At 43.3% G+C, this 12,994-nt stretch overlaps 2 protein-coding genes across 2 annotated transcripts; both read left to right on the forward strand.

Moving 5' to 3' along the window:
* Nucleotides 1-898: 898 nt before the first annotated feature.
* Nucleotides 899-2,020, forward strand: DNAJC28 (DnaJ heat shock protein family (Hsp40) member C28; the record flags this gene model as incomplete). The annotated part of the gene is made up of 1 exon (XM_079549457.1): nt 899-2,020. The coding sequence occupies one exon, from the start codon at nt 899-901 to the stop codon at nt 2,018-2,020; it is 1,122 nt and encodes a 373-aa protein (XP_079405583.1).
* Nucleotides 2,021-7,170: 5,150 nt separating this feature from the next.
* On the forward strand, nt 7,171-12,477 carry TMEM50B (transmembrane protein 50B; the record flags this gene model as incomplete). The annotated part of the gene is made up of 6 exons (XM_079549784.1): nt 7,171-7,269; nt 7,983-8,095; nt 8,850-8,917; nt 10,016-10,108; nt 10,742-10,799; nt 12,432-12,477. The coding sequence occupies 6 exons, from the start codon at nt 7,171-7,173 to the stop codon at nt 12,475-12,477; spliced, it is 477 nt and encodes a 158-aa protein (XP_079405910.1).
* Between the last annotated feature and the right edge of the window lie 517 nt (nt 12,478-12,994).

Below are 12,994 nucleotides of genomic sequence, written 5' to 3' on the forward strand. Positions count from 1 at the left end.
CTGGTGAGGCACTGGAACAGATTGCCCAAGGAGGCTGTGGATGCCCCATCCCTGCAGGCATTCAAGGCAGGCTGGATGTGGCTCTGGGCAGCCTGGTCTGCTGGTTGGCGACCCTGCACACAGCAGGGGGGTTGAAACTGGATGATCATTGTGGTCCTTTTCAACCCAGGCCATTCTGTGATGCTATCATCATTCATTTTAAGTGGTAGATAGGTGGGTTTAATGGACAAATGGAACAAAATTATCTTTACCAACCACCTAGTAGGAGAGAAAGCAGTGATCTGTATGCTGTGCTATGTTGCAAGTCCAGCGAGGTTACTGTCCGTCTGTACTTGGCACTGGTGAGGCTGCACCTTGAGGGCCCTGTTCAGTTTTGGTCCCCTCACTACAAGAAAGACATCGAGGCCCTGGAATGTGTCCAGAGAAGGGCAGCAGAGCTGTGAGGGGTCTGGAGCACAAGTCTGTTGGGAAGCAGCTGGGGTTGTTCACTGGAATTCCGCAATGAAAAGCATAGTTCCAGTTTATGTTGCACTGAGTTTGTAGAAAGGCAGTAAAGCTCTGATCTTTTGGGAAGCAAGACGTGCATAACAAACCTGTGCCGCTGTTGCTATGGCAGGAGAAAGCTGTACTGTGATTTAATTTCCATTTACATTGTAATACTACTAGTACTGCTTCAGTAGAAATTAACAAGAAATTCAGAATTCACTGTTAGTCTGCAAAAGAAAGTATACTGGTCTGATTTTTTTTTTAGGGATTTCTTTGGTTCCAATAATATAACAAGACTTGAACAAGCTGTATAAGTTCACATAAACATACTTAATATGATTTTTAAAAAATGTGTTTGTAGGTTTGTTTATAATGTATCTGCATCTGAAGAAATAGAAAGTGGTTTTATACGATGCTGACTAACACCATAGGACATCATTTAATGGTACATCAAGCAATGATTCCAAGAAGCCTGAAGCCGTTTTCCTATATCTGTGGCCATAGAATGTTGTCAGGCTACAAACCTAAAAGGAATGTCAAGGACTCTTACAAAATTCTTGAGCTTGAGGAAGGATGTTCACTCGATGATATCAGAAATTCGTATCGAAGTCTTGCCAAAAAGTACCATCCAGACAGCGGTTCCATCACAGCAGATCCTGCAGCATTTGTGAAAGTAGAAGAAGCATACAGAGTTGTGCTTAATGATGTGGTAAACAAAAAGAAATCCACTGAGAATAAGGAAGAGGAGGAGGAAGACCAGCTCAAATCAAACGCGCCACAGCATAGACACTACTTGAGTTTTGAAGGTGTTGGTTATGGAACACCAAGCCAAAGAGAAAAACAGTACATGCAGTTCAGAGTAGACCGTGCTACTGAGCAAGTGTTGGCATACCGAACGCGGAGACTTGAAAACCAGTACGTTGCAACGGACCTTATGAGAGCCAAGGATGTGAGACAGAGCAAAAAAGTGAAGATAACTCAGGCAGTTGAACGGTTGGTCGAGGACCTCATCCAGGAATCAATGGCAAAAGGAGATTTTGACAACCTCAGCGGGAAAGGAAAACCTTTGCAGAAGTTTTCGGATTGTCCGCATATCGATCCTATGACTCACAACCTGAACAGGATTCTGATAGACAACGGATACCAGCCGGAGTGGATCCTCCTGCAGAAAGAAATCCGGGAAACGATCGAGCGATTAAGAAAGAGCTTAGTGGAATCCAGGAGTAAGCTTGGAGTGCCAATGACTCCGTATAGGCAAAAGGAATGGAATCACGTCTGTGAGCAGTTCGTGGAAGATGTCAGGAAGTTAAACAAAAGAATCGACAGCTTCAATTTAGTTGTTCCTATTCTGAGCAGACAAATGGTGCACTTTAGTGCAGACAGAGAAATCATTCGAGCACAAAAGACCTACGAAGCTTCGATGGAAAGCACGGAGACTTCTGATTCAGACACAAAGGAAAATGAAGGGGAAGGGGTTAAACGGTTTGAGTGGAAGTCTTCTCTACTGAAGTGGTTAAATACTACATTGAAATAAGATCATATTAGCTCACCTCTCTTGTCAAGCTTTTGAATGCACTTTATAACTAAAACCTGTAGCGTGAGAGAAATTTCAGATTCACTGAAAATGTAAAATCCACCTGGCTGTTACACCTCTTAAAGGAATTGGGGTGTCTGATGTTCACTTGTGGGTAATTAATTCTTTGTGAATGCTGCTAAGGAACAAGTGAATTCAGTTCTCCTATTGCAGCCCATTTTTCCTTCTGCTTAAATCAAAATTTGTGCTTTTCGGTGTCTAATGATTTAATGATTTGTACAATGCTGTTATTCCTGTAACGTGAAACCGACGCGTAAGTAAAAACACTGTAAGGACAAAGTGGAAGTAAAAGTCTGGCTGTGCCCTTTACTTTGACCTTTATCCTTCCTTGTTTAAATGTCCTTTGGATAGCAGGCTGAGAAACATCAGGTTTTAATTCTCATTATGTTCCACGGGAATTGGATGTGAATTGCTGTTTAAATGAATGCAGTGACCGATGTGAAAAGCGCTAATTGTAAGTTGGATTCATTGCACGAGCGTAAATAGGAACCGGATTCCAATAAATCTGACTCTGATGGAATCCATTTTGGCTCTCTATGAAGTTAAGTATCAGCAGTTTAAATACTGAAGTTGCCGTAATGGATGAGTCAGCATTCGGAATGGCTTTTGTGTACCTTTTAAAGCTACTAGGTTCTAATGGAGCAGATGAGACCTGATTCTCGGCACTTAGAGCCAGCCTCGTGCCTGTAGCATGAAAAGCTGCCAGGTGCAAAAGCCACTTTTTCAATAATTATAATGACGATTAAAAAAAAGAAAGACCAACAAGGAACGGTAGCTTAAATTTATATTTGCTCTAGATGTGGGATGGAGCAATTCAGTTTCAGTGTCACTGCTGTGTTTTGTCTTCATCTCTCTGAAGTCCGGCTATCCAACCTTTTGTGCCAGGCGGAGTTTGTTCTGAGGGTTGTTTGAAGTTTGTGTTGAGGATTCTGGTGCCGCCTCTTTCAGCGTTACGGGAAGAAAGCGACGCGAAGGGCGCCGAGCCCCGCGCACAGGGGAGCAGCACCGGAGGGGGCAGGGCCGCCCCCGCCCGGGGATACGGAGGGGCGGGGCTTCGCTCGTGAAGGCGGAGGCGGCGCCCAATCGTTGCTCTCCTTCCTCGCCCGGCCTCCAGTGACGTGCGGTACCGGCTTCCTATTGGCGGAGAGCCGCGTCGCTCGCCGGTCAGTCCGGGCTTCTGCCCCGCCCCCCCGGCAGGCGGAAGAGTCTCGCGCAGGACGGGGGTACGTGCGACCGCCGCTTCCCGCTCGCGCCGCGGTAGGGGGCGAAGGGGTGTGGGAGCAGGGGGGCGGTGGGGGCGGCAGGGGCTCGCGCGCTCCGCTCCCGCTCTCCGCTCAACGGCTCCCGCTTCCCGCCGCGTCTTCTCACCGTCCCCTCTCGCTGCTGGGGGAAGCTCGGGCCGGTACCTTCCGTCCCGGACGGGGCAACGCGCGGCAGCTCTGCGCTCTCTGGGCTCGAGGGCCCGGCCGCGCCGCCCGCCCCGGTGCCGTGACCTTTTGGCGGAGTCGCGGGCCTGGGCTGGGGGCGGGGACGTGGAGGTCCGTAGGCCGCCCTCAGCGTGACGGCCGCCGGCGGGGCTCGGGTCGCCGCTGTGGGGGCTTGAGCCCCTCGGGGTAACGGAGCGGTCACGGCGCCTTGGAGCCGGGTGTCGTGCTGAGGGCTGCGGGGGGCCGTTGTCCGTTCGATGCCTTGGCCCCTTAGCCGTAGGGTTATTAATCGGAAAGTTCCTGTCCTTTCTTTTATCGCCGTGCCTGAAACGCAGGCGATACGGTATTGTGTGTGGGAAACTGAAAGTGAAACTCACGTGGTGGCAGAAATGGGGGAGTGGTCCAGCGGGGACCACTGGCACAGAGCGGGGTAGAAGTGCTACTGTAAGGTCCTTGCGGTGACTGCCGAGTATCCTCTGCTCCTCCACTAGGTCTTGTGCATTGCATGTATATGGCTTACAGCGTGTTCTAACCGATGTCTTGTGAAAGGTGCTTTCTCCTTCCCTGAGGAAGGGAGGAAGGAATATGTTCTTCATGGCTTTCAGTGGCTCTTCCTCTGGTGTGTCTTTTGCTTTCTGCTTGGATATAGCAGGCCCCATTCTTTGTAGCCTAGCAGTATTGCAGCCTAAGATAGTTTTCCCTGTGCAGGCTTTTTTCGCTTCCTTATCACCGCTTTCACATTTTGTTCACGTGGAACCGGTCTTTTTGGGGGAGAGAACCTAACTTTACGAAGAAACTTTTATGTTCCAGGCCTCATGTGGTATGTTGTTTTGCCTCGTTCACGTGAATGATACCCTAGTTGCTTTAACCCAGGTGCTGGCACCTACTGAATGTTATTTCTGCAGCAGCTATAACTGTCCCAGTTATTTTTTAGGCCCAGTTTGTTCTTGCTTGGACAGGGACAGTGTTGTCCTCTCATAGACAGAAATATCTGTCTGTGGTGGGCATGGAGTGAGGAAACGCTCAGTCACACAGGAAGGGATGGTGCATCACTGCCTTTAGTTGTGTCACTGTGAAGTCTCTACACATGCAGATCTATAGAAATATGAAGACAAATGTTATTTTTACTCTTGCGTGGCACTCTTCTGAGGTAATTGTATGAGAGACTCCTTTGCGGAATTCTGCATGGCATCAGTTAATGTTTACATTATATAAGGAAAAAGGGCAAAGACATCAGCTCCTTTATCCCCATTACTGCCAGAAGCCCACTCTAGCACTCCTCTTTGTGAAATCGAAGCTAGCATTATTCTAGCATTAGACACATGTAGAAATAATTCCAAACTTCTTGTCTGTCTTGTGTTGCAAAAACACTATGCTATGTTTCCCAATGTCTGCCATTCTAGTGAAAGAGGAAAATTGTACAGTCAGTTACAAGTCTTTGCTGTTGAAAGACTGCCAGCAGATAGTGCTTATCTCATCTCTTCGCATCATCGAGGTGCTTTTCTTCTCAGCACAGAGATGAGGTTACAGCAAAGTGTAGGTTGGTGAGTCAGTATTTCTGGTAAAATATGCTTTGGTAGAAAGCTGCTCCATATCTTAAAATGTATATTAAAAAAAATATTTTAAAAAAGATCAGTGCAGCACTAGAATCATAGAATCATGGAATGGCCTGGGTTGAAAAGGACCGCAATGATCATCCAGTTTCAACCCCCTTCTGTGTGTAGGGTCGCCAACCAGTAGACCAGGCTGCCCAGAGCCACATCCAGCCTGGCCTTAAATGCCTGCAGGGATGGGGCATCCACAGCCTCCTTGGGCACTACATTCACTCACTTGTCACTTATGCAGTTGTGAAAATTCTGTTTGATACTCAAAACAGTTGAGAGGGGTTTTGTCTCAGATTTTTCATGAGATCAAAATGCCTCTGTTTTGTTTTTAAACTTAGTGCTTAAACGTGTTTAGTAAGTAAGAGGATCGTGCCATGAGTTAAGTTTATCGTGACTGACTTGGTGGCATTGAACGGGTCTTATTGTGTGATGTACGTACTATGTACGTATGTATGTTAGTACTATGTACCAGATGCCACCTGTTATTTGCTTTGAACTTTGGTTTAATTAAATTGGCTGGCCAAGCAAACCATTTAACACCTTTAAGTACATCAGTACTATTAAAACTGTGTGTTACGGGAAAAGAATCTGAAAGAAAATACAGATTTGAAAAAATAGGTCTTCAAAAAGTATGGAATCATAGACTTATTAAGGCAGGAAAAGATCTCTAAGATCCCCCCGGTCCAACCACCAGCCCACCCCCCCCACGCCCACTGCCCACGTCCCTCAGTGCCACATCCACACGGCTCCTGAACACCTCCAGGGACGGTGACTGCACCACCTCCCTGGGCAGCCTGTGCCACTGCATCACCGCTCTTGCTCAGAAGTTGTTCCTGATGCCCAAACTGAACCTCACCTGGTGCAACTTCAGGCCATTCCCTTTGTCCTATCACTGTTAGCCAGGAGCAGAGACTGACCCCCACCTCACCACAGCGTCCTCTCAGGTGGCTGTAGAAAGCGATGAGGTCTCTCCTGAGCCTCCTCTTCTCCAGGCTGAGCAACCCTAGCACCCTCAGCTGCTCCTTGTGAGAGTATTAGCAGGCAAGATAATAAATTTGGTGGATTTGACAGAAGTGCCATTGTTCTCAGTAGAGAAGGAAAAAAACAAAACCAACAAAAATATGCTGCATTACCTACTCCTGCTTGTGGCCAGCTGTACTGCAGAGCATAATCTGTATAGTCCGCAGTGAAGACAGTGACAGGAGCCATGGGCTGCATTCTGCCCTGAGTGATCAAGAGGTTGTGAGGGGAAGAGAGAGATTCTGGCAGGAAGAATAGATTTCTGCTTGAGGAAGATAAACTGTTTCATGGACTGAAGAGGAACAAATGAAGTACATATGGAATCATTTTGAGAGTGCAAAACAAGGAAGGGCCACCCGAGCACTGATGAACTTTGCTTTCATTTTTCTGTGTATGAAGATCTGTGACTGATCATCCGGCTGCAGAGGAGGACATCCCTTACCCTTGGTATTAGTTGTTTCACTGAGGTGATCGCTTTTCCACTGTGATGGAAAGACGCTATATTCTCTTTTTTTGTTTAGAGACAGGAAATACAGGCATCTTATCTAAGATTCCTTTATCAGACTCAAAGATCAGGTTCTGCTCTGCATGTGAAGTCCTGCCCTGTGTCTCTTACTCTTTTTTTTAACTGCCAGTGATAGGATTACAGTTCAGTGGTGAAACTTAGGGTGAAATGTTTTTGCTTTTTTGGCTCCCGCTTTTGTTTCTATACGTTACAAATAAATAAGCAGTATGTTTACATCTCAGGTACGATGCATCGAGTGCAGTGCTCATGTGCTGATTTTATATTGTAACTCTGTTTGTGATGGAGTTTGCTCTATTTGATGAAGCTCAATGGAACAGCTATAGAATGTGTGGAATACTTCTGCAAAAATATACATTTTTAGACTGCTCATGACAGTTTGTCAAACATCTCGAGTTTTTACCATTCTGTGCTAAATACATTCTTGGCCATGTTTCAGGTGCTTAGAACGCTGCTGTTAATGGAAGAATTCATGTGTAAGTGCAGAACAAGAGCAGCAATCTAATCTGTGAGGAAATGGCAGGATTCTTGGACAACTTCCGGTGGCCAGAATGTGAGTGTATTGACTGGAGTGAAAGAAGAAATGCCATTGCTTCCATAGTTGCTGGTGTATTGGTAAGTTATGAATACGTGAGTGTTTGCTCCTCTGTGAGAGGAGCTGGGTCATAACCGTGCTGACAAATTTGAAAATACAACAAAGTTATTTTTGTAAAATTTTGTGGAGTTTTGCTGTTAACTGCACCTTGATCCAGCATATTTCTCAGATTTTTTTTTTTTCCCCAAGTATAACTATTAGCCATCCTTTTTTATGGATCACATAAATTTGCATTTTATTTAATTTTCCAGGCTGGATGTGGCTCTGGGCAGCCTGGTGGTTGGCAACCCTGCCTGTGGCAGGGGGGTTGAATCTGGATGATCCTTGTGGTCCTTTTCAACCCAGGCCATTCTATGATCGCAGTAATAATAAACTGGTCCTACTATCTCTTCTTTAAAAAAATATTGCAATGCCTAATGGAGTTTTGGCAAAATTACTTACATTATTCATAGTTTATGTTTCGGATTCTTGTCCTTAAAGTAGTACAGAGAACTCAGCCATAGGCTGAGGTGTAATTTGAATAGAAACAGAACCAATTCTCCAGTGCTTCTGTGAAAACATCCACTTTAAGGTATAATGCAGAACTTGCTTATCAAAAGTTTAGTCTGACTTGAAGCTAGTCACTTTCTCTGTCAGTATTTGATAAAGGAAAATTAAATGATGTACAGACATGTTTTGTCAGTCTGTTTTTGTGCCCTTCCTGCCTCATAGTACTGGTGTTATTTATTTCTAGTTTTTCACAGGTTGGTGGATAATGATAGATGCTGCAGTAGTTTACCCAAAGCCAGAGCAAATGAACCACGCGTTCCATACCTGTGGGGTGTTTTCAACACTAGCTTTTTTCATGTAAGTGTGTATAGAAGGGAGTTCTTTCACTGTATAGTAAGTGTGAACTCTTAAACACCATCTTTACTAGACCATATACATGTGGTAAAACTTTGTTATAAATTACTTCTGAGTAATCTTGTATCTGTTGTGACGATGTAAACGTGGCAAGCTTGAGGGGAAGTAATGGGTTTTAGTGAAAAGAAATGAGTTTTTATTGGAGAGAAAAAAAAGATACTTATGGATATTCACAGCTTTCTTGTTATTTGGTATTTTGAAGTTTGTTTTTCTTCCTCAGCAGTCTAATTTAAGAAAATAAATAGTCCCCCCCTCACAGGACACGTCTCGCTTGAAGATCTCTGCTATTCATTGCAAAGCAGAGACATCAAAAAGCATTTTACAGTCATGAGACTGTGTTACTGACCATCATTGTTCCTGAAAAGTGACTTTAGTGCTACTAAAAACTTAAACAGATGGCCAAAAAATGACCAGCAATGTTTCAGTCACTTTAAAAAAAGGCAGTTCTGATTTTTCAGCTTACAGGTCTGTTAATGCAAACATTTAGGTAAACTTCAGCAGGAACATAGGGTTTGGTTGAAGGCCAGTTGGGATCCCTCCATTAGGGGTGATGTAATACTGTGTGACCATACAGAATGGCAGTAATTCTTCCAGAGTTTTTTCCACCTTTTTAAAAAAAAAAAACAAACAAATGAAAGTTTTATACTTGGGATTTTTAACTGATAACTTGAAATGTCCATGCTTTTTTTGTTCCTAGGATAAATGCTGTATCAAATGCACAGGTGAGAGGAGACAGCTACAGTGATGGATGCTTAGGAAGAACAGGTAAATTAAAATAATGCTGGGTTAAAGGACTGATATTTTAAGGAATTGTTGTTTTGTTTTCATGCAGTGGTTAAATAATAATCAGAAGCTAAGAAGTAGGACAAAGGTTCTGTTAATTCTTTACAAAATTAACACTTGAAGGTAAGTACTGTCATTGTTAAAAGGCAAACTTGGGAAAATTTGATCTCTTTATAGTGTGAACACCTGAAGTTTTCTCTGCTTGTCCCGTATACTTGTTCAGAGAAATAAATTTCTGCCTAGTGGTAAGCAATGGACCTGATTTCCTTCTGAATCTGTTATTTTAGAGTGCACTGCAAACATTGTTTCCTCGGTACGTCACCCACTGTGTGATGTCTGTAGGCCTGCTGCTCTCTCTCTTCTTTCATTCATAATTCCCTTACAATTTCCTATGTGGCTCCCAGCATCAGTTTTCATGTGATCAGCAGGACGTCTCATGGGAAATCTGGGAGGATTTACTCATTTGAACGAGGCTACAATGCATTCCTATGTTTCATTCTTAAGTCTGTTGGAGTAAATCTTTGCACATAAAGATTTTTCCTTTATCACGAGTGAGCAAGTTGGTTATTTGCAGAGGCTTCATCCTCCGTTCTGAGTGGGCAATGTCTCGCAGTGCGGGGTCTCCAGCATTTCAATTAGTTATCTACCTTGACCTTTACTTGAGGAGGATGGCATGTAAGGGAAAGGGACCTCTTGGGTCACCGAGTAAATGAAGGGATTTCATCCATATGAAGATACCTTTCTGAAGTAAACACAGGAAGGGTTTTTTGTGTACCTTATCAGAATGCCATCCTTACCTCAGAAAAACAATAGCTTTGGCAGTGTATCTCTTAAGTAGTCCACTCCATGTGATGTTAAATGATGTTACGGGCATTCCCTTCAGATGAGGAGAAATTTCTGGTAACTGTTTGCTAATATCCACCTCTTGTCTACCTTGTTAAAGAAGACAATTTTTGGATGATGTTATCCTTTACACAGGGTTTAACCCTTTCCTTTTGAACCTTCTGTGTCTGATCGTATGTCACTACATGTACACTATCATCACTATGTGGTTCTCAGGGCTTTTAATATTTCCTGCAGGTGCTCGTGTTTGGCTCTTCATTGGCTTTATGCTGATGTTTGGTTCACTCATTGCTTCAATGTGGATTCTTTTTGGAGCATATGTTACACAGAGTAAGTTTCTTTATTGATTAGTTTTAGAAATGGGTTTCACTGCTTTGTGGAAGTATCATCAAGTTTGATGTGAAGTATTCTGTTTCAGCTTGGTATGTATCTTGTGATATGGTGGTTTGTTTATGAGCTTCATTTTCCTGAAGGCTGTGAATGAAAATCTGTAACATGTTGGACCCTTCACAGTCCTTTACTGTATGGATTTGAGGATTGCTTGATGAAATTGAAGTTAGGAACTACCACAATGAACCATTTCAAGCAGTTCAGATATATACAAGTGTTCTGTATAAAATACAGACACTGGTAGCTGTTATTGTTATTCAGGAACTGCTACCAAGTACTGTTTTAAGAGCAAACCAAGCAAAACCAAAAAGCAACCAAACACAATGCCCGAACTCTTGATTGAAATCTAAAAGTGTTTTTAAAATTACAGATTGTCATTGAACGTTATTTTCTGGCATTGAACTTTATTTTCAGATATAGAAAATACTTCTGCTGAAAGACAGACTATCCAGAAGAGTGGAAGTGGTCCTTGCTAGAGCAATGCCACCTACTTTTCTTGTTGGTGATGAGTGTTTTAGAAACCCTTTCCTGCACGAAAGAATCTTAATATTTCCTTTGTTACTTACTTTGCAGACATCAATGTTTACCCTGGATTAGCAGTGTTTTTCCAGAATGCATTGATATTTTTCAGGTAAGATACCTGGATCAGTTTCCTTCCTTTTGAAGGAGTATTGCACACACCTGCTTTCATCCACATAGGTACTTCTGGAAATTTAATTCTAACCAAAGCTCACACCAGACTTGATCTTTGACAATGTGGAGCTCTGCTGACAGTGCAGAGCCCCCTTATTTCAGTTAATTACCTGCTGTGATCTTCGCTTGAGGAGTGAAACCTGTGAGGCAGAGATCACTTGGGTCACAGAGTAAACTGGCACAATATAGAGAACTGATGTGATGATATTAATCATTTTATAAACAGATCCAATGATTACTTTTCTTACTCTGCTATCACTTACTACCCTGTTTGCTCCAGTGCTTAGAAGCAATTCTTTAATTACCCCTTCTTAGAGACAGAGCACTGTTCAGAGATTCATGTTCTTGTTTATAGAATCATATAGGCTTAGGTTGGAGGAAACCTCAAGGATCATCACCACCCCTGCTATGGTGCCCCCCATCAGTTCAGGCTGCCCAGGGCCCCATTCCAGCCTGGCCTTGAGCACCTCCAGGAATGGGGCACCCACAACCTCTCTGAGCAACTTGTTCCAGTGCCTCAACACTCTCTAAGTAAAAAGTTTCTTCTTAACATCTAACCTAAATTTCCCCACTGTTGTCTTCAAGCCATTCCCCTTTGTCCTATCACTGTCAGGCCACGTAAAATGCCAGTTCCCCTCCAGCTTGTAAGCTCCCTTAAAGTACTGGAAGGCCACAATGAGGTCTCCCTGGAGCCTTCTCACTTCCAAGCTATACAAGCCCAACTCCCTCAAGCTTTCTTTACAGGAGAGGTGCTCCAGCCCATTGATCATCTTCGTGGCTCTCCTCCGGAGCCTGTCCTACAGCTCTGCTTATTCCTGTAGGATGGGGCCTCACAAGGGCAGGGTAGAGAGGGACCATCACCTCCCTCTCCTTTCTGGCCACCCCTCTGTTATTGCCATGCAACCAATTCTTTATCCACCTAACGGTCCAAGCCTTGTTAGTCCAGTTCTTTCTGGACTAGTGTATGTATGACTAAGTGATGACAATTTTCTGGGTGAAATATTCAGTGTCTGTGACACAATGGATAATGGCAATATCCTCTCTGTACAACAAACGCCTTAGCATCTCTCCTGCCAGCAGTAGGTGAGACATCCTATTGCCTTTTTCTTTACTATTTCATAGCAATGGCTAGCTTATCTAATACCTGATAGACTTAGATTTGTTCCTGATGGGTGAAAAGTTCCCTGAACATTCTCTGATTTACAGACTTCCTCTTTTGGAAGTTCTTATCCGCCTAAGTTAGTGTGCTGTTTTCCTTCTAGTACTGTGTTAAATGCTGGGCAGTGATCACTACTGCCTGACTCTTCTATGACTTTGTTTGGAAAACCAGTTATGTTCTTGTGCAAAATAGCAGTTCCTAAATCTGTTCTGTGCTCTTGCATGACTAAAGTCAAGAAACAGAAAAATAGATACTAATGTGAATAGAAGTTAAAATTGCTGGAAGGACATTGATTTTTACTGTGTAACAGTGTAAGATTGTACGTTAACTATTAAAATGCCCTTTTCCTCTTTATGTATGGCCTGATTTTTTTTTTTTATTTTTTTTTTCCCCTTTCTTTTTCTTCTTCAGTACTCTGATCTACAAGTTTGGAAGAACAGAGGAGTTATGGGGATGAGAGATCACAATACAGCATTGTCTATTCCATAGTTGCTCTGTTGTACTCTGTATGTAGATATTTACGTTTATTTGTTCTCGTTTTGCTTTCTAAATAGTATGAACTGAGACAAACTACGATTTCTGTAATAAGCTCCCTCTTTTCATAGGACAGATCTGTGAATATGTACATATGACTGTATATATCTTAAAAAGGGAAAGTCAGGCTTTCTGAAATCTTCAGGCTTATTTCTTCAAATACATGAGTTTCCATTGACTGTTAAGACTCGATCTTCCAAACCTTCACACATGTGAGAGGCTTCAGTTGAACTGCAAGTGAGTAAGCAGGATGGAAGGGATTGATATCTTTATGCATAGGTGAGCTATTCCTGATTATTAAGAGCTGACAGTAAGGGCTGCTTGTATACCTGGAGGGGAGTGGTAGCTCGTGGAAGTGACCTTTTATTTCCTGAGGGTAAATTCTACTGTATGCTGAGTTAAGGGTTGAGTTTTATGTTTTTCTGAACGGTTATATCCAA

This window comes from Tetrao urogallus (assembly GCF_951394365.1).
Source record: "Tetrao urogallus genome assembly, chromosome: 1".
NCBI lineage: Eukaryota > Metazoa > Chordata > Aves > Galliformes > Phasianidae > Tetrao > Tetrao urogallus.